This window comes from Pogoniulus pusillus, chromosome 1 (genome assembly GCF_015220805.1).
Source record: "Pogoniulus pusillus isolate bPogPus1 chromosome 1, bPogPus1.pri, whole genome shotgun sequence".
Classification (NCBI taxonomy): domain Eukaryota; kingdom Metazoa; phylum Chordata; class Aves; order Piciformes; family Lybiidae; genus Pogoniulus; species Pogoniulus pusillus.
This window is the reverse complement of record NC_087264.1, coordinates 52,979,814-53,001,327: the sequence shown is the minus strand read 5'-3', so window position 1 is coordinate 53,001,327 and position 21,514 is coordinate 52,979,814. Positions and strand designations below refer to the sequence as shown.

Genomic DNA, 21,514 nt, shown 5'->3' with positions numbered 1-21,514 from the left:
TTTGGCTGTGTTGCTGGCCCAGGGGCAGGCCAGGTGACCCTGAGGGCTGTCATGCTTCCCAGTCTCTTCCAGCTCATTGGAAGACATCCATGGCTCACACACTTTGTGCTGTGAGCTTCTGCTGTTTCTTGGCACTCATTCCCCTTAACAGGAACGAGATTTTCCACAGCTCCAGCTTGGGGTAAACATTCACTAACTCTCAGTAAATGCTCAGTAAAAGCCTCATGGGAGTTCATTACTGGCCTTAGACTTCTTATGCCTTGGACTGCAGCACCCTGCAGCACGTCCCCGTTCTGCTGGAGGTCATGTTTACATGGCATGCTTTGGAGTTCACCATGGAGGATGCAGCAGGAATGTGGCTGGGCTTTGAGGTTGGTTCCTCAGCTCTGGTTTACTGTGTGACAGCACAGGTCAGCTGAAGTCTGCATCTTCCTACTTGTACAGATGTGAGATGCTTGAGCATGCCCAGAGAAGGGCGACGAGGCTGGGGAGAGGCCTTGAGCACAGCCCTATGAGGAGAGGCTGAGGGAGCTGGGATTGGTTAGCCTGGAGAAGAGGAGGCTCAGGGGTGACCTTGTTGCTGTCTGCAACTACCTGAGGGGTGGTTGTGGCCAGGAGGAGGTTGCTCTCTTCTCTCAGGTGGCCAGCACCAGAACGAGAGGACACAGCCTCAGGCTGTGCCAGGGGAAATTTAGGCTGGAGGTGAGGAGAAAGTTCTTCCCTGAGAGAGTCATTGGACACTGGAATGGGCTGCCCGGGGAGGTGGTGGAGTCGCCGTCCCTGGAGCTGTTCAAGGCAGGACTGGACGTGGCACTTGGTGCCATGGTCTGGCCTTGAGCTCTGTGCTAAAGGGTTGGACTTGATGATCTGTGAGGTCTCTTCCAACCCTGATGATACTGTGACACTGTGATACTGTGACTTCTGTATGGCTTTTGACACAGCTCCCCACAGCAGCCTGCTCTCTGAGCTGGAGAGGTGTGGATTTGGTGGGTGAGCTGTCCAGAGGATGAGGAATGGGTTGAATGATGGCATCCAAAGTGGTGTTCACACGCAGCTGCAGCCCAGGACATCACTGCTGAGGAGATGAAAAGCCCAGAAGATGATGTTTGGGTGTGACCTGAGTTGTAGAGTGGTCAATGGCTCAATGTCCAGGTGGAGACAGGTGACAAGTGGTGTCCCTTGGGGTCTGTGCTGGGACCAGAGCTGTTCAGTATCTTCACCAGCAACACAGAGAGGGAAATTGAGGCACCTTCTGAGCAACCCAACCTAGTGCAGGATGTCCCTGCTGGCTGCGGGGAGGTTGGTCTGGATGACCTCAGGAGGTCACTTCCATCCCAAACAGTTCTAGGATTCTATGTTCTGCAGAGGTTCCTAGTGCCTCAGGCTGGGTCTGTCCTTAAGCAGCCTGGAGCAGGAAGAGGGGTGGGAGAAGTGCTGGTAATGTGTGCTTGTGCTTTCTATTCTGGACTTCTGATTGGACCAGCCTTGCAGTTTCTGTCCCTGTAACACTTGGTATCCTCAGCCCACAGGCTGGTGAATGCTAGCACAATGCTTTGGGAAGTGCCACTTGCTTGTCTTACAGTCACATCCTGTGTTTGTAGAGCTGGTTCCTGTCAGAGGTTTCAAACTGGGTTAAATGGGCCCTCAAAGTTGACCTCTTTCAGTCTTCACATTAAAAGCCATTATATGAGGAACACAGAAGAATTTGGGCAACTAATATTTTTAGATTTTTAGTAGCTTTGAGAAATCCAAATTTCTGTTGCAGAGTTGGGGCAGGGTCAGAAAGTCCATCCTGGTTCTGACAGGAGCTGTTGCATCCTCATGCAGTGGCAGTTGTGGTGTCATGCAGAAAACAGCTATGTAGCTCAGAGCTGTGCATCCTGCTGACAGCTTTGGGGTACCAAGAACATAGAACCATAGAATCAACCAGGTTGGAAGAGACCTCCAAGATCATCCAGTCCAACCTAGCACTCTGCCCTGGCCAATCAACCAGACCATGGCACCAAGTGCCTCATCCAGGCTTTGCTTGAAGTTCAAGGCAAGGTTGGATGTGGCACTTGGTGCCATGGTCTAGCCTTGGGCACTGTGGTAAAGGGTTGGACTTGATGATCTGTGAGGTCTCTTCCAACCTTGGTGATACTGTGATACTGTGTGATACCTCCAGGCACAGTGACTCCACCACCTCCCTGGGCAGCCCATTCCAATGCCAATCACTCTCTCTGGCAACAACTTCCTCCTAACATCCAGCCTAGACCTGCCCTGGCACAGCTTGAGGCTGTGTCCCCTTGTTCTGTTGCTGCTTGCCTGGCAGCAGAGCCCAACCCCACCTGGCTACAGCCTTCCTTCAGGTAGTTGTAGACAGCAATGAGCTCTGCCCTGAGCCTCCTCTTCTGCAGGCTGCACACCCCCAGCTCCCTCAGCCTCTCCTCATAGGGTTTGTGTTCCAGGCCCCTCACCAGCTTTGTTGCCCTTCTCTGGACACCTTCCAGCACCTCAACTTCTCTCTTGAATTGAGGACCCCAGAACTGGACACAGCACTCAAGGTGTGGCCTGAGCAGTGCTGAGTACAGAGGCAGAATAACCTCCCTTGTCCTGCTGGCCACACTGCTCCTGATGCAGGCCAGGATGCCATTGGCTCTCTTGGCCACCTGGGCACACTGCTGCCTCATGTTCAGCTACTATCTACCAGTACCCCCAGGTCCCTTTCTTCCTGGCTGTTCTCCATCACTCTGTCCCCAGCCTGTAGCACTGCTTGGAGTTGTTGTGATGGTTTGGGAGTTCCCCCCACCCCTGCTGATGAAATCACCCAGACTAGACTCAGCTGGCTGGGAGGTAAGGAATGAAGCTACGTGTACAGCTTAGCACAATTAACAAGCATGTATATACACAATGTTTGCAGTTGTATACATGTTAAAAGTAATACAGAAACACAGTTCCCTTCCCAAAACAATCCAATTGCCAGGAGGTTCCTGACCCAAACTTCCTCCTCAACCCTTTCCCTCCCTTCAGAAGTAACTAGATCAGTCTCTGTATATCTCACATGATAACTCTGGAGAGATCTGAGGTGAGGTGTCAGAAAGACAACAAGGAGGTTAGAGGAGAGAGGGTTAGGCTGGATTACAGAGTTAAAGCAGATGCAGCCACACACCTGGGCCGCCAGAGAGAAGGAGCAGACCGAGAGCAGAGCGTGTGTGAGAAGTGTCTTATCTCCAGTCTGGCTGGTTGGGTTTCTCAGCAGAGGAATGACTGATATAGGGTACTGGTTTTTTCCCCCTTTATTCTGACAGCTAAGGATTTAGTTTCTCTCACTAAAATATTCTAACTAGCCTCAAACCAGCACACAAGATTTGCCTTCAGCACAGCACAGGTACAGTGATTGAACTGCTCTGCCTGCAAGGGGAGCATCTCCTGAGGAAGGCACCAGCAGGTTGAACTAAAGTGCTTCAGCTGAGGCTACCCAGAGTCTAATACTGCAGTGGAGGAGACAGTAATAAATAAGGAGGGGGAAAAGTGTTTAGGGAAATGTTTTGCTAAGATAGATGCTTATGTGATGCCCAAAACAGTCTTGTCCTTCCAGTGCTGAAATTCATCTCTTTTGCATCTTTGCTCTGCTGAGATCCCACTTCCAAAACTGCCTCCAGGTCTGGTGTCCCCAGCAGAAGGACACACAGCTGCTAGAATGAGTCCAGAGCAGGCCACAGAGGTGATCCGAGGGCTGGAGCAGCTCTGCTATGAGGACAGGCTGAGGGAGCTGGGGGTGTTCAGCCTGGAGAAGAGAAGACTCCAGCAGGACCACTCAGCTGCCTTCCAATAGCTGAATGGATCCTGCAGGAAGGCTGCAGAGGGACTTTTCTTCAGGGTGTCTAGAGACAAGACAAAGGAGAATGGTTTGAGGCTGAGGCAGAGCAGGGTTAGACTGGAGCTGAGGAAAAAGCTGTTGAGTGTGAGGGTGGTGAGACTCTGGAACAGGCTGCCCAGGAAGTCTGTGAATGCCTCCTGCCTGGGGATGTTGAAGGCTGGATGAGGCCTTGAGCAGCTGAATCTAGTTGAGAGGTGTCCTTGCCTATGGCAGGAAGTTTGAGCAGATGAGCTCTGGGGTCCCTTCCAAACTGAGCCATGCTGTGATTCTGTGATCTCTGAAATAAGCAGCCCTGGGGGCGACAGAGGCTCATGCCCTGAGGGTGTCATGTGTAGTATATAAGCTAGAAAGCAGCCCAGTGGCCTGTGTTCAGATTCAATCCTCAGCAGAGGTTGCTTTGTGAAAGCCCTTCCATGTTTCTGAGCTCCCATCCTAATTCTGTTGGTTTTCTTGTTCCAGTTTCCCAGGATCCATCTCTGCTGCCTTGATAAAGAGGGAACAATATCAGTGGCTCCCAAGAGCAGCTTGTTCATGTGAATGTCCATTCCATGGGAGATAGATCCACCTGAGCAGGAAACTTGTCCCTTCTTTCCCAGTGATGTGGTCACAGAGTGTTCACTGCTGTTGGCCATGTGTTAAAGGTGGCCTGAAAACAGGCCTGCAAACTCTAATTACACAAGCACAAGAGACAGTGATGAGGATGCTTTACTTGGGGTGGACTTTGTTGGTGCCATTTAGGATTGCCTCTCTCAGAAGCCTTTTCAGGATTGCACTTTTCAGAGCTTGCTGCATGGGGGCAGAAACACTGCTCCAAGGAGCTTGCTGAGCTGTGCAGCTGAAATCATACTATCATAGAGTGGCTTGGGTTGGAAGTGACCTCCACAGGTTATTGGTCCAACCACTAGAGCAGGTTGCTCAAAGGATCCACTGAGGTTCTGGACATGATCTTTTGTTACAGGGTTGGCACTGAAGCTGGGGCTCTGCCTGTTGACTCTCTCTGCTTTTCTGAAGCTCAAGACTAAACAACTTTGAACAGCAAATCCTGCTGTGACACAGTAAAGATTCAGCTTTATGCTGGGTTTCAGACCTTTAAAGGGTCTCAGATTTGGGGGAAGGAGAGCTGCCAGGGTTTTTTTTTGTAAGTTTGGAAGAAACAAGATGCATTTCTGTCCATAGGGACTGTATTCCATCCATCACAGAACCATAGACCTGTTTGGGTCAGAAGAGACCTCCAAAGGGCATCCAGTCCAACCCCCCTGCACTCAGCAGGGACATCCTCCATTACAGCAGCTTGCTCACAGCCTTGGACAGCCTCACCCTGAACAGCTCCAGGCATGGGGCCTCAACTCCCTCCCTGAGCAGCCTGTTGCAGTGTCCAGCACCCTGCTGGTGCAGAATTTGTTCCTCACATCCAATCTCAATCTGCTCTGCTCTCATCTCAAACCATCACCCTCACCCTGTCCCTGCAGGCCTTTGCAAACAGTCCCTCTGCAGCCTTTCTGTAGCCCCTTCAGGCCCTGGCAGGCTGCTCTTAGCTCTGCCTGAAGCCTTCTCTCCTCCAGGCTGAACACCCCCAGCTCACTCATCCTATCCTTCTAGCAGAGCTGCTCCAGCCCCCCGCTCATCCTCATCGCCTCCTCTGGACCCTCTTCATCAAGTCCATGCCCTTCCCCTGCTGAGGTCTCCAGACATGGACACAGCCCTGCAACATCTAAAGCAAGAAAGTGTTTCAAGTCACACAGCATATCCCTGCCATCAGGGTGATCACTTTTTTATGTAGTGATGCTCTCATGGAATGTCTTTTTTAACTGTCATGTTTCTGGGAGGGCTTTACAGTGGTGTAACAACCTGAGAACTTGCATGCTTCATTACCCCAGAATTATGCACTGAGATGAAAAGCAACAGAATGACAGCTGAATCATATTATCAGCATGGCAAATGATAGAATAACAATGTGCTCTGTGCAAAACAATCATCTGCTTATCTCCATGCTTAGAAACTCAGAGACAAGTCAAGTCATGATCTTGCATTTGCTTCTACCCAGGGCTGCCAGACAGCACAAAGCAACAGGCTGTGAAACCACTGAACAAACACTGAGGCAGGGAGAGTGGGAGAGGATCTGAAGTGCAGCCTGCCAGAACCTGAAGGGGCTACAGGAAGGCTGCAGAGGGACTGTTTGCAAAGGCCTGCAGGGACAGGATGAGGGCAGTGGTTTGAGATGAGAGCAGAGCAGATTGAGATTGGATATGAGGAACAAGTTCTGTACCAGGAGGGTGCTGGAACCCTGCAACAGGTTCCCCAGGGAGGTGGTTGAGGCCCCATGCCTGGAGCTGTTGAAGGTGAGGCTGGCCAAGGCTGTGAGCAATCTGCTGTAGTGGAGGATGTCTCTGCTGAGTGCAGGAGGTCTGGAGTGGATGCCCTTTGGAGGTCTCTTCTGACCCAAACAGGTCTATGGTTCTGTGATGGATGGAATACAGTCCCTATGGACAGAAATGCATCTTGTTTCTTCCAAACTAACAAAAAAAAAACCCTGGCAGCTCTCCTTCCCCCAAATCTGAGACCCTTTAAAGGTCTGAAACCCAGCATAAAGCTGAATCTTTACTGTGTCACAGCAGGATTTGCTGTTCAAAGTTGTTTAGTCTTGAGCTTCAGAAAAGCAGAGAGAGTCAACAGGCAGAGCCCCAGCTTCAGTGCCAACCCTGTAACAAAAGATCATGTCCAGGACCTCAGTGTGTATGGATTGAAGGACTAGGAAAGTAAGGAGAGCTATGGAAGTTTATTCTTGGGCTGCTGAAATGTGAGCTGTATTACAAACTGTATTACAGTTCCTATGAGCAAGAGCTGACCTCTGCCAAGGCAGTGCTGCTTTACCCTGGAGCTGCTCACAAGGAGAGCAGCATGGCCTCAGGCTTTGGTCTCTCCCCACTTTGCAGTCTTGCTCAGCACAGGCAGGCTCAAGAAGCTCCTTTGGGTCTTTCAGATGTTCCTGCAAGCAGTGGATTTCCAATCACTACAACTTCTGTCCTAGTGAAGTGCTGGGATTTCCCTAGCCCAGGCTCAGGGAGGTCCCCAGGACAGCTGTCTCCTGTGAGGTCTGCAGGAGTACCTGGAGTTGTTCTGAGGGACTGTGACTTGCTCTCTCTCTGCCAGGCTTTGTCAGCCACTGGGCTGGCGTTCGCTCACTGACGTGCCCGTACAGGCACTCCAGCACACTCCCGAGGTCTTACATGCAGGTTTTCATTTGACTAGATAGGGGACCCCTGAAGGTGCTGCTTAGTGGGCTCCTGGCTGCCCGGTGGGAGGATACCTGCAAAGCTTCCTGTGGCCCCCTGCCATCGGTGTGCATGGCAAGCTGGTGGCGTAGGGCTCCTTTTTGCAGCATCTCTGCCCCTTCCAAACCAATGGGCACTGTCCTGATTGCTTCCTGCTCTGCCTACCTGCCAAGCCCCAGGCACCCGTAAGTGCCTGTGCAGTTGCATGCCTGTGGGTTTAAAGTACACTGATCTTCTTGCTACCAAAGCCATGATGAGACACTGATCTACTGTCTCCCTGTGCTGCATGCTGCAGACTTCTCCACAGCCACTCATTCTCTTTTCCATATGATGTGCCCCAGACTGTCTGTAAAGTTGGAGTTGCAAGTTGATAGGAAAACTCTTGCACAAGAGGGTCCTTATCCACACACTACAGGCTGTCTCTGGACCTGCTCCAGCACCTCACTGTCTTTCTTGGAGTGAAGGCCCCAGAACTGAGCCCAGCACTCAAGCTGTGACCTCACCAGTGCTGAGCACAGGGGGACAATCCCTGCCCTGCTCCTGCTGGTCACACTGTCACTGATTCAGATGAGGCTGCTGGTGACCTTCTTGGCCATCTGGGCACATCCTGGCTCATATTCAGCTGACTGTCAGTCAACGCCCCCAGGTCTTTCTCTGCTGAGCAGTTTTCAGCCACTCTGCCCCAAGCAAATTGTTGTGACCCAAGTGCAGGACCCAGCACTTGGCCCTGCAGAATCTCAAACAATTGGCCTCAGCCTGCAGATTCAGCATGGCCAGGTCCTACTGTAAAGCCTTCTACCCTCAGGTACATCAACATTTCTGCCCAACTTGTCATCTGCAAGCTGCCTGAGGGTGCCTTGATCCCCTCCTCCAGATGATATCAAACACACCTGGCCCCAGTGCTGAGCCCTGGAAAACACCGCTGGTGACCAGATGCCAGCTGGACTGACCTTCATTCCTCACCACTCTTTGGGCTCAGCCATCAGCCAGCTCTCAGCCCAGCTGAAAGTGTCCCCATCCAAGCCATGGGCAGCCACTTTCTCCAGGGGGATGCTGCGGGAAATGGTGCCAAAGTCTTTACTAACGTCCAGACAAACAACATCCACAGCCTTCCCCTCATCCTTCCTGTCACAGAAGGAGCTAAGTTAGTCAAGCAGGATCTGTCTTTGTTACAGCCATGCTGCCTGGGCCTGCTCACCTGGCTGTCCTGATATGATTGTGGTTGGAGTCCCTCATGTGCTCACGTTCAGCTCACAGGGTGGGTGTTAAATGCCCACTCGGAGAGGACAACACTGCTGTAAGATGAGCCAAGCAGAGAAGTTCTTCTCCCACTGCAGAAAGACAAGTCATGCTGCCAGGTGTTGCTTGCAGTACTGGCCCCCAGGGCGAATCAGGCTGTGTAATAAATGGCTGGGTCTCCACTCAGAGTTCCTTCATGCTCTAGGAGTGACTGGAAAAGCCCTAGAGAATGGAGTTAACGCTCAGTGGCAGCGAGTGACTTACACAACGCCCTTGTTGCTGCTGTGCCTGCTGCTGGCAGGAGTTTGGTCTGTTTGGCTTTACTTTTGTCTTACTCATTTCTCTGTTGTGCAGAGGCTGGAGCTGACACAACGTGGAGCACAGGAGGTTCCACGTAAACAGAAGGTTCTTGGTGGGGAGGGTGCTGCAGCCCTGGAGCAGGCTGTGCAGAGAGGCTGTGGAGCCTCCTTCTCTGGAGCCTTTCAAACCCTGCCTGGGCATGTTCCCATGGGATTTGCTGTGGGCCACTCTGGGGTAGACTAGGTGATCTCCAGAGGCCCAAGCCCACCATCCTGTGATTCTAGGTAGTGTTTGATTGATGTAAAGCACAACCTATACCAAGCAGCCTCCTGCAGCAGGAGAGTGCTTCAACAGCTCCTGTGTGCTTTGCACAGGAGAGGTGTTGGAGCTGCTCCCCCTGCCTGGCCCATCGATGCCCTGTGCTGGCTGAGCCTCCCCAGCTGTGCTTTGCAAGAGAGATCTAACCTAAGAGAACTGCCCCCCCCCCACTCCAGCACACGTCCCAGAGTGGCTGACAAAGGGAGCTCAGCAGCTGCTGCCCTGGTGTCATCAGTTCAAACAGCAGGCAACTCTATCCCAGTGCAAAGGGGAAGCTTCTTGTGAAGCTGATGCCTGAGCTGATGCCTTCACAAGGGATGTGGCAGACAGTCAGAGATTCACAGATTACATTGGGTTGGGAGGGACCCTCCAAGGCCATCTTGTCCAATACCCATGCAGGCAGCAGGGACACCTCCAACTAGAGCAGGCTGCTCAGGACCTTGTTGACTCTGACCTTGAATGTTTCCAGGCACAGGCCTCAAACACAGCCCTGGGCAACCTGCTCCAGCATTTCACCACTCTCACTGTAAGGAACTTTGTGTCCAACCTAAATTTCCCCTGCTCCCGTTTCAAGCCATTGCCCCTTATCCTGTCACCACAAGCCCTTCTAAACAGTCCCTCTGCAGCCTTCTTGTAGCTCCATCAGGTCCTGGCTTAGGTCTGCTGGAGCCTTCTCTTCTCCACGTTTAGCAATCCCAGCTCCCTCAGCCTGTCCTCCTAGCAGAGCTGCTCCACCTTCTGATCATTTCTGTGGCAAGAGGTCATTTCTTTGCTTAAAGGGCAGTTTAATTCTTGTGCTCATTGCTATCAAAGCCTTGGCAGAGTACAGTGGATTTGAAGTGGCTGAAGTAAAGATTGTGCCACTTTGACACACTTCTGTACTTTTCTAAGGTGAATACAAATCAAATCTCCCTGGCTCAGTGGAGTTTCTCTCCTGTCCAGGGGCTATGTGCTACCACAAAGGCTTAGGTGGAAGATCACACACCACAGATCACAGAGTCTTTAAAGTTGGGAAAGACTTTTAAGATCACTGAGTCCAACCAGAACCCAACTACCATGACCACTAAGGGCTCACAAGTGCCTGTTGTGATATGACAAGAGAGAATGGGCTGAAGCTTGAGGAAGGTCCAGTTCTGGGCCCCTCAATTCAAGAGAGATGTTGAGGTGCTGGAAGGTGTCCAGAGAAGGGCAGCAAGGCTGGTGAGGGGCCTGGAACACAGCCCTGTGAGGAGAGGCTGAGGGAGCTGGGGGTGTGCAGCCTGCAGCAGAGGAGGCTCAGGGCAGAGCTCATTGCTGTCTGCAGCTACCTGAAGGGAGGCTGTAGCCAGGTGGGGTTTGGCTCTGGTGCCAGGCAACCAGCAACAGAACAGACACAGCCTCAAGCTGTGCCAGGGCAGGTCTAGGCTGGATGTTAGGAGGAAGTTCTTCACAGCAAGAGTGATTGGCATTGGAATGGGCTGCCCAGGGAGGTGGTGGAGTCGCCGTGCCTGGAGATGTTCAAGAAAAGCCTGGATGAGGCATGTGCTGCTGTGTGTGGTTTGCTGGTCCGTGGCATAGAATCATAGAATCATACAATCAACCAAGTTGCAAGAGACCTCCAAGATCATCCAGTCCAACCTAGCACCCAGCCCTATCCAGTCAACTAGACCATGGCACTAAGTGCCTCATCCAGGCTTTTCTTGAAGACCCCCAGGGACGGTGCCTCCACCACCTCCCTGGGCAGCCCATTCCAATGCCAATTACTCTCTCTGTGAAGAACTTCTTCCTAACATCCAGCCTATACCTCCCCTGGCACAACTTGAGACTGTGTCCCCTTGTTCTATTGCTGGTTGCCTGGGAGAAGAGGCCAACCCCCACCTGGCTACAATGCCCCTTCAGGTGGTTGTAGACAGTGTGGTTTGCTGGTCCATGGGACCTGCTCTCCCATGGGATGTGCTGTTCCATGTGACTACACATTTTCCAATACCTAGTTCTATTTTTATCCAAGTCCTGTCAATGTTTCCAAGTGCCTGTAGTTGGCAGAAATCATCATCTTTGAAGATCTTAGTGCTCTGTGTGCCTCTTTGGGAGCTTTGCTCTTTGGCTACTTATCACTACAGCACATTGAAATAGTGAGCAGAATTAATTTCTATCATCTTATTCTGGCTTCAGTGAAGTTAGGAGTGAAAGATGCTTTGGTCTGCTGGGCTTCAGGAGAGCATTCAGAATGCTTGGCTTGTTTGAGTGACTGTAGAAGCTCAGCACAGAGGAACAATGATTTATTTAACCAAGGGAATCACCTGCACGTTTGAAAGACCACAGCTGCTGAGATGCCTTCTGCACAGTTTTGTGACCCACACCCCTGCACAGAGGCACCTTTAACAGAGATGTTTGGTTGTGGAGGAGGGGCCTCCGCTCTTGTTACACTTCAGCCTTGCACTGGAGTCCCAGCATTGCCCATCATTGCTCAGACCCCTCTCAGCCTTCTCTTCTCCAAACTAAACAGCCCCAGGGCTCTCAGTCTCTCTCCATAGGGAAGATGCTTATGTCCCCCAGTGATCCTCCTGGCTCTCCATTGGATCCTCCCTAGCAGGTCCTTGTCTCTTTTGAATTGAGAAGCCCAGAACTGGACACAGCCTTCCAGGTGTGATCTCAACAGGGCAGAGCAGAGGGACAGGAGAACCTCCCTAGTCCTGCTGGCCACACTTTTCTTGCTGCACACCAGCATGCCATTGGCTCTCTTGCCCACAAGGGCACATTGCTGGCCTATGCAAAACTTGCTGCCCACCAGCACTCCAAGGCCTTTCTCTATGGAGCTACTCTCCAGCAGGACAGTCCCAGCCTGTACTGGTGCCTGGTAGTCCTCCTCAGTTGCAGGACCCTGCACCTGTCCTTACTGAACTTCATGAGCTTTGCCTTCCCCCAGCTCTCAGATCTGCTGTTGCAGAGGAAGATTAGGTTTCCTCTTTCTAATTCTTGCCCTAATCTGGCATAAAGTCAGATCTCAAAATATTTGTTTGCTTGTAGTATAACATTTGCTCCTTAGCCATTTCTCACGTTGAAGCAGACAGCCTTGGCTCTTAGGGAAGCTGTTTGCTCTGGAGTAGTGTTTCTAGCATTTTCTCCAAGCACATCTGAATGTTTTGCATATCAAAGTGGAGTCTCTTGCCAGGCAGTTGGGAAAGTCAGAGGCAGAGTCTTCAAAGTTCCGAGTTCATGTGCATATCACTCACACAGATAAACCAGAGGCAGTAAAAAAACCTTTTCCCTCTAAACACTGCCACTGCAGTGGAAGCAAAGGCTTGAGGGGGAAGGCACAGCCCTCTGGCTAGTTTTCAGTGGCAGTTGTTCTAGTCTCATTAGTATCACACAGTATCACAGTATCATCAGGGTTGGAAGAGACCTCACAGATCATCAAGTCCAACCCTTTAGCACAGAGCTCAAGGCCAGACCATGGCACCAAGTGCCACGTCCAGTCCTGCCTTGAACAGCTCCAGGGACGGCGACTCCACCACCTCCCCGGGCAGCCCATTCCAGTGTCCAATGACTCTCTCAGGGAAGAACTTTCTCCTCACCTCCAGCCTAAATCTCCCCTGGCACAGCCTGAGGCTGTGTCCTCTTGTTCTGGTGCTGGCCACCTGAGAGAAGAGAGCAACCTCCTCCTGGCCACAACCACCCCTCAGGTAGTTGCAGACAGCAACAAGGTCTCCCCTGAGCCTCCTCTTCTCCAGGCTAACCAATCCCAGCTCCCTCAGCCTCTCCTCATAGGGCTGTGCTCAAGGCCTCTCCCCAGCCTCGTCGCCCTTCTCTGGACACGCTCAAGCATCTCAATGTCCCTCCTAAACTGGGAGGCCCAGAACTGAACACAGCACTCAAGGTGTGGTCTGACCAGTGCAGAGTACAGGGGCAGAATGACCTCCCTGCTCCTGCTGGCCACACCATTCCTGAGGCAGGCCAGGATGCCACTGGCTCTCTTGGCCACCTGGGCACACTGCTGGCTCATGTTCAGGTGGGTATCAATCAGTACCCCCAGATCCCTCTCTGTCTGGCTGCTCCCCAAGTGAAAAAGATTCTTCTGACCTCAGCCTTCTGGTTGTATTATGACAAAATGTTGGTGTTGAAGTGAAGCATTTCAAGAAGATTGAGCAAAAATATTCTGGGATGCTTCATTCTGCAAATAAATCCTCGTTTGAAAGCTCTTTTTTTTTTTTTAGTTGGAATTAGATCATGGATTTGAGGCTGCATTTTCCTGCAAATGGAAACTTTGCTCTTCTCCCACCTCTTCTGCTAGGCCAGCCACGATCTTTGGGAAAAGGCCTAAGCCTATCCTCCTCCAGGCTAAAGAAGAGCAGATTTAGACTGGATTCTTCACCATGAGGGTGGTGAGAAACTGGCACAGGTTGCCCAGGGAGGTGGTGGAAGCCTCATCCCTGGAAGTTTCTAAGCCCACACTGGATGTGTCTCTGGGCAGCCTGATCTAGTGTGAAGTGTCCCTGCCCATGGCAGGGGGGGGATGATCCTTGAGGTCTCTTCCAGCCCTAACAATTCCATGAACACTGATTCTTCCAGCTCAGCTCAAGAGCAGTTTCAGTCAGTGAGGCAGTTGGGATGATGTGTCTGCTGAATTTGTGCTGTTTACACTTCCAGTGTTTGACAGAGAGCTGCAAAAGCTACCCTCAAGGCTACACCATTAGCAGGCCAAACCTCCGCCACCTCCAAGCCTTCTGCCAAGCAGCAGCGTGCAGTGCCATGGGATGTGCTTCAGCTTCCCCACTTATGTGGGATGGAAGCTCTCCAGGCAGCCCTCTCACTTTTGGCACCTTGTGCTCTGGTTTTGACTCGATTTTCACTTTTCATTCCAGTGCCAACAATATGCCTAAGCAAGTAGAAGTGCGGATGCACGAGAGCCATCTGAGCCCAGTGGAGCCCAGGCCTGGGAACATATGTGTGCAGTTCTGCCAGTCGCTGCACAGGAACCTGCTCCTGACTCTCACTGTCTTTGGTAAGCTACATCTACTGGGCTGGGCCTTTGCTGGGTGTCAGCCTCTGTCATGCAGTGCCACAGACCCTCTCTGTGGCCATCAGCGGTTCCAGGGTACCCATAGGCATTGTGGCTATAGTTGAGGTGGGCAGGGTGGCACTGACAGAGCATTGGAACAGGCTGGCTGACAAAGCACTGGAGAGGCTGCCCAGAGGTGCTATGGAGTCTCCCCTGGAGATACTCAAGACCCACTTGGATGTGTTCCTTTGTGACCTACTCTAGGTGACCCTGCTCTGGCAGGGACATTGGACTGGATGATCTTTTGAGGTCTCTTCCAATCCTTGGCATTCTGTGAATCTGTGACACACCATGGGGCAAACCCACACCACTGGGATGCCTTCTAGACCTGGTTTGGAATGGAGTGTGAGGCCTGTCAGGTCAGTGGCATTCAGTAGGACTAAATCAGAGAATCACAGAATGGGTTGGGTTGGAAGGGACCTTAAAGCTCATCCGGTTCCAACCCCCTGCCATGGGCAGGTACACCTCCACTAGCCCAGGTTGCTCAAGGCCTCGTCCAGCCTGGCCTGGAACACCTGCAGGAAGGGGACATCCACAGCACATTGCACATTTTTCTCTCCATGATTTCAAATAAGACTAAAGCTCTTCACAATTTCCTTTCCTTCTTTTATCTCTCAGTTCATGCTGTGCTGCTGTGAAGGTTTATCCCACTCTCTGTAGCTGTAAGCCAGCACTCCATGATCTCATCCTGAATATTGCCTCTGGTTTTAGCAGCTTCCAAATATGGAACAGTTTGACATTTTATTGTGGTTCCCTGGCCCTTTGCCTGGTTCTTTTTCACCAAAAGCCTAACAGCCAAATGCAGCAAATTCAGACATCCTCTGCTGTGTTAGTGTTTGAAAGACCAGCTGCAGCTGCTCCTGAGCTGCACAGTTCACATCTGCGTTCTTCAGCCTTCAGAACCCACATGGGTGAAGTGCTTGGACAGTGTTTGCTTGGAATCCTCTCTGGAAGATGCCTGTGGTGGTTCCAGGACAAGGTTTAAACACACCAGATTTTCTGTGTGGTCAGACTGGTACTTTGAAGGGTGGGAGCTGCTGCAGATCACAACCTGGGCTTTGCTGGTTTATTGCACTTGAGAATCTGGCTTGGGATCAGGAAAGCAAAGGCATCCTGGATGTAACCATAAAATACCCATTCACAAAGCCTCCTTCTCTCCAGCCTATGCTCTGAGAGCCTCCTGACAGAGGGGTTCTGGCGTTGTCACCTTACAGACCCAGGCGAATGCTGCAGGGGGTGTTGTGACTGGAGGTGGTCAGCACAAAAAGCAGGGTGCAGACCATCAGCAGGAGGGAGTACTAAGGGAGCACAAAGCATGACATTTGCTTCAGCACTCTGTGAGTATTGCAGAGCAGGCATTCCCTTCCAAAAGCTCCCAAAGGAAAATGGAACCTGTTTTCTTCACAAGAGAGGTTTAACTTACGCTGACCTTGTTTTCATTCACCCTCCAAAGGGCTGGGTCCTGCCTTGGCTCTTCTCTCAGTTCTGCATGGCCTCATTTAAGGTGCTTCCCCTCTTGGTGCCTCCATTTTGCCAGCTGCAGGATGATGCTCAGAATTAAATTTGACTGTCCCTCAGCAGGCAAGGCCTGCTCAGAATTACTAGATGGTGATGTTGTAGTTTGGAGCAGAAGCAGGACATGAGGTGTGAGCTCAGCTGGCAGAAGATTGTCCAGCAGGAGCTCTTCTCGTTAATTATAGAATCACAGAATGGATTTGTTTGGAAAAGCTCTTCAAGATCATTGAGTCTAACCAATATCCAGCTCTGCCAAGGCTGGTGCTAAGCCGTGGCCCTCAGCACCACACTGTAGATGTATTACAGCCTGGAATTAATCAGAGGGCTGAGCCTTCCACTGTCTGTCTCTGTGCCAAAACCCAGCTGCCTTGGGGAACTGTTTCTCATCCAGGCTGTTGTTCTGGGCACTCAGTGTGCACTCAGGTGCATTTATGTCATCTTCCTTCTCTCATTCATTTTTCTTCCAGGTGTCATCCTGGGTGCAGTGTGTGGGGGTCTTCTTCGGCTAGCAACGCCTATTGATCCTGACATCATCATGTTAATAGCCTTCCCAGGAGATATACTTATGAGGATGCTGAAAATGCTGATCCTCCCTTTAATTATCTCCAGTTTAATCACAGGTAAGATCTCTTAGCCATAAATACTTTAAGATGCTTGCTACAGATATCACCTGGTTTTCTTTTTGTCAAGTAGGAAGAAGAGAATTATAGAACCACAGAATGGTTTGGGTTGGAAGTGACATCCAAAGGGCATCCACTCCAACCCCCCTGCACTCAGCAGGGACATCCTCCACTACAGCAGCTTGCTCACAGTCTTGAATATCTCAAGAGATGGGCCTCAACCACCTCTCAGGGCAGCTTGTTGCAGTGTTCCAGCACCCTCCTGGTGCAGAACTTGTTCCTCACATCCAATCTCAATCTACTCTGCTCTCATTTCAAACCATTGCCCTCATCCTGTCCCTGTAGGCCTTTGCAAACAGTCCCTCTGCAGCCTTCTTGTGTCCTCTTCAGGCCCTGGCAGGCTGTGCTTAGGTCTGCCTGGAGTCTTCTCTTCTCCAGGCTGAACACCCCCATCTCCCTCAGCCTGTCCTCCTAGCAGAGCTGCTCCAACCCCCTGATCATCTTTGTGGCCTCCTCTGGGCCCTCTCCACCATGTTCATGTTCATATCCTTCCCATGCTGAGGGCTCCAGAGCAGGACACAGCCCTGCAGGTGAGCTCTCAGCAGAGCACAGCAGAGGGGCAGGATCCCCTCTCTCAACCTCTGGCCATGCCGCTCTGGATGCCGCCCAAGCTGCCCTTGGCCTTCTGGGCTGCCAGTGCCCACTGCTGGCTCCTGTTGAGCTTCTAACCCACCAGCACCCCAAGTCCTTTCCTACTGGGCTGCTCTCAATATCATCACTCCTTAGCCTGGATTGAGATCTAGGACTGTCCTGACCTAGGTGCAGGACCTTGCACTGGGTCCTTCCAAAACAACAGCAGCAGGTGGTGTTCCCACAGGAACGGGAAGTAGAAGCTTCAGTAACCCACCTAGTGGTGAGAATTTCACAAGGACAAGAGCAGGCACCTGTAGGCAGTCATTAAATTACACAAATTATTGATTATTATTGAATTGGACATCGAGACTTAATGCATTTGTTTGTTTCTTCAAATGAAACCCCCTGCAGGACTGTCTGGTTTAGACGCTAAAGCAAGTGGCCGCTTGGGTACAAGAGCCATGATCTACTACATGTCCACCACCATCATTGCTGCTGTGCTGGGCGTGATTTTGGTTTTAGCCATCCATCCAGGGAATCCAAAACTCAAGAAACAACTTGGCCAAGGCAAGAAGAACGATGAAGTATCCAGTCTGGATGCTTTCCTGGACCTGATCCGAAACCTGTTCCCCGAAAATCTAGTCCAAGCATGCTTTCAGCAGGTAAATCCTTCTGCTCCTTGGCAGCATTTCAGCTCTTGCTTACCAGAAATGTCTGCACTTATTGCCATTGTTCAGGTGAATGCCAGCAAAGAGAAACACAAGCCTTGACTGCTGCACAGGGAAATGACACAGCATTCTCTGGAGCTGCTTTGGTTCCTGGTGCAGTTGTTTCAGTTCCTGGGGTTTGTGCAAAGGAGCTGATGTTTGGTTATTGAGTTGTGTCCTGGGTTAGGGTGGATCCTCACTCAACTACAACACAGACTTTTGGGCTAAAAAGTCAGGAAAAATGAAATTGTATTGCCTTAGTGGTTGAGGCCTTGAGCACAGCCCTACGAGGAGAGGCTGAGGGAGCTGGGATTGGTTAGCCTGGAGAAGAGGAGGCTCAGGGCAGACCTTATTGCTGTCTACAACTACCTGAGGGGAGGTTGTGGCCAGGAGGAGGTTGCTCTCTTCTCTCAGGTGGCCAGCACCAGAACAAGAGGACACAGCCTCAGGCTGCACCAGGGGAGATTTAGGCTGGAGGTGAGGAGAAAGTTCTTCCCTGAGAGAGTCATTGGACACTGGAATGGGCTGCCCGGGGAGGTGGTGGAGTCGCCGTCCCTGGAGCTGTTCAAGGCAGGACTGGATGTGGCACTTGGTGCCATGATCTGGCCTTGAGCTCTGTGGTAAAGGGTTGGACTTGATGATCTGTGAGGTCTCTTCCAACCCTGATGATACTGTGATACTATGAGGAGAATAAATCTAATAACCTTAAGGAAGATGGGGAAGGGGTCAAGCAGCAGCCAAAACAGCAGCAAGGGAAGATAGCAGCAGGCACAGCAGAAGCAGCAAGGGGAAGGTACAGGCTGTGCTTCCAGACATAAAGCTCTTGATGCTTCAATGAAATGATATTAACTTATCCATTGTTCCCATTATATGGCCTATCCCACGAATGTTCACCTCTCCACTCAGAGCTTCCACTTCTAAGTTCCTCTGTTCCTAACTGCTTTGATGTCCGAGCTGCAAATCCAGCTCCGACGGCCACAAGTCCAATTTTGTTTTACAGTCTGCGCAGCTGTGAGCGCTGGCTCGGGGCTGAGAGCTGCTGAGTGATGAGACCTTCCTCCAAGCTGAATTTGACCTTGTTTGTCAGTTCCAGAGCTGGTGGGTTTGCAGTGCCCTGTGTGTAGTGTGTGGGTGCTCTGCATTCCAGCCCTTTGCCACTGTACCCCCTGAGTCCACCCTCCCCTAGCTACTCTGGCTGCATTGAGTCCAGCTTGGTGGCTGGCCCACATACGGGTGGCTCTGTCAGGGCAAGCCTGAGGCAGACTGGGGCAGAAGGGTGCTGGCACCATGTGATGCTTTTTCTGTAGTTAAAAAACTCTGCCTAAAAGCTTTCCACCGTCAGTTAATGAAAGCAGCTTCCCTGGGAGGGGAAAAAGCCACAGCAAAAGCATGCCTGCTTCCCGGTTACTACTGAGACACATTTCTGGTAGCAGCAACACAGACCTTGTGTGGGGGCTTTGCTTTGATGGAACAGGCTTTGTGCCAAACTTGTTCCTGAGTGTTCTTATGTTGAATGGGAACGCTAGCTGGGTCTGTGGTTGTGGCCAAAGAATGAAGTGAGGAGGCCATGGAGGGGGTGAAAGAATGGAGGGTAGCCTAAGCTGCCAAAAGGGCATGGATTGCTTCACTTCTGCCAGAGGCTTCCAGCTGAAAAAGGACTGCTCCTTGGGGTTTTGGGAGAGGCCATTCCCAGTACTGCCAAAGCATCATGGGGCTGGCAGTCCCGCGGGTGGCTGACGATCACACGGGGTGTGAGATGCACGTTTGCAGAGCTGCAGTGGGGGAGCAGGGTGCTGAGGGTTTTCTCTTTCCCTTGTTTGAACTGTGGAAGAGAGGAGGCTTAAATTTCTGGCCAGCTGAAAGTGGTCAAAGATCTCAACCAAGGGATGGAGAGGAGGAGAAATAAGAATGAAGCCACCTGTGTCAAACGGCTTTCTTGGAGCCTCTGCATGACCTTTTATCATAGTATCATCATCAGGGTTGGAAGAGACCTCACAGATCATCGAGTCCAACCTTTTCTCTGTGTGTTCAGGGCACTTCACTGGTCAGGGCTCACCAGTTCCACTGATTGGTTTCTTTATACCTAAATCGAACAAGTACTGACTTTTTTTTGGCTTTCCAGTGTTTAATTTTATCAGGTTCCAAACCAGCTGCCAGTAAAAGACTCTGCCACAAAGCCACCTTGAACTTGCACATTCTCCTTTCCAGATGGAACTTAGTGCTCTCTGTCTGCCCTTACTCCTGAGGAGTGAGGCTCTACTCATTTCCCTTTTAGGAGGAAAATTAACTCTTTTTAGTAGTGTCAACACTTACTTTCTCTTTCTGCATTTGATACGGGCTCCTGCCATGACCATTCAGAGCCTGCAGATTATATTAGGAGGAAACAAGTTTTTGCAGGACTTCTGTGAAGAGTGCTTTGTGAAGGGTGCCCAGCAGCTGTAGTGTGTAGCCACGGGCTGTGGGGCAAGTTGACAGGCAGAGAGCAGGTAAAAGTGGTCACCTGCAGTGTGCAAACTGAACTCCAAACCCTCCTGGGATTTTGGTGTCTTATGAATTGTTCTGTGGTCCACAATAAAGTCTTTATTTATCCTGAGAACAGCTGCTCCAGCAGGGATTCTGGGTGGAGAGTACCCTGAGAGAGGAGGTGGGTGTCACCTCAAAATGGGACTGTGACATTTCTGTGCTGTTGGATGATGATGATGGCTGTGATTGGAAGGGACCAAAGAGCTCATCTGCTCAAACCTCCTGCCATAGGCAAGGACACCTCTCAACTAGACTCAGCTGCTCCAGGCCTCATCCAGCCTGGCCTTCAACACCCCCAAGCAGCAGACAGCTACAGCCTCCCTGGGCAGCCTGTGCCAGAGTCTCAGCAGCCTCCTACTGAAGAACTTCTTCCTCAGCTCCAGCCTAACCCTTCTCTGCCTCAGCTTCAAACCATTCCCCCTTGTCCTGTCTCTTGACACCCTCAGGAGAGGTCCTTCTGCAGCCTTCCTGCAGGATCCCTTCAGGTACTGGAAGGCAGCTCTGAGGTCCCCCCAGAGCCTTCTCTTCTGCAGGCTGCACACCTCCAGCTCCCTCAGCCTGTCCTCACAGCAGAGCTGCTCCAGCCCTTGGATCACCTCTGTGGCCTCTTCTGGACTCTCATGCAAGGGACACCAGAACTGCTGTTTTCTGGCCTCAGATGTTATTGTCAGGATCTAAACATTGTTTGGCTTAGCCTTTTCAGTGACTGTGCAAAGAAAGGCTGAGGACCTTTGACTTCAGTGACAGCAGTGGAATCTGTGGTTGTCTGGAGTCTATGTTTCAAGTTTAATTTCTGGGACTTTGTTCTCACATTCTCTGGATCCCTCATGTGAAAAAAGAAACCCAACAATTGTGTCGGCAGCGTCCTGCAGGTAAAATGTAACCCTGAGAAAGATGCAAACGTGCAGGAAGGTTGGGTTGCTTCGAGGCAGGTGAAGAGTTTCTTACCCACAGCCCTGCAGGTTTGCTTCCTGCATCCTCCTCTCTAGACTCAGCCAGCAAGTTTTGAAAGGGGAGGCAGAAACTTCACGGGTTGGAAAGCTGTGGCTCAGAGCTGCCTCAGCAGCCACACTCTTTCCACGTCCATCTCCGCACGAAGGTGTGCAAGTGTTCTGTGCCAGGCTGATTGTTGTTCGTGAGGCCTTGCTATCATCTTTCTAGGAACAAGGAAATGAGGAGCAGATGGCAAACCATGGCAAACCAGGCAGAGCCTCCTGACGATTTTGCCTTCCAGAGCCGTGAAGAAGCAGGAAAAGCTCAGGGTGTGAAGTGGGAGGAAAACTTCCCTCTAACAGCAGCAAGTCACCAATCTCTCTTTTCCCACCCCCTCCTCACTTTTCTCCTAGCTGCAAACTCCCCCTACCATACCTCCCATTTCTCCTTCTTTCTAGCTTTGACCTGATGCTGCCTTTCAAGTGCCAGGAGGGGTGATGCTAACATCTCCTTGGCTGAGGTGGCCAGGTTTGATTGAGCACTGCCTGGCAGCTTTG

The 21,514-nt window shown here is 51.3% G+C and overlaps 1 protein-coding gene across 5 annotated transcripts in view; it reads left to right on the top strand.

The window, feature by feature from the left end:
* Positions 1-21,514, top strand: part of SLC1A2 (solute carrier family 1 member 2) — a 106,957-nt gene that overhangs the window by 46,170 nt on the left and 39,273 nt on the right. For all 5 annotated transcript variants that reach the window (XM_064152294.1, XM_064152304.1, XM_064152288.1 and 2 more), the window contains 3 exons: positions 13,830-13,969; positions 16,009-16,161; positions 17,206-17,456. In XM_064152294.1, coding sequence (XP_064008364.1) covers positions 13,840-13,969; positions 16,009-16,161; positions 17,206-17,456 — 534 coding nt within the window. In that variant the 5' untranslated portion in view covers positions 13,830-13,839. The remainder of the gene's footprint in view (positions 1-13,829; positions 13,970-16,008; positions 16,162-17,205; positions 17,457-21,514) is intronic.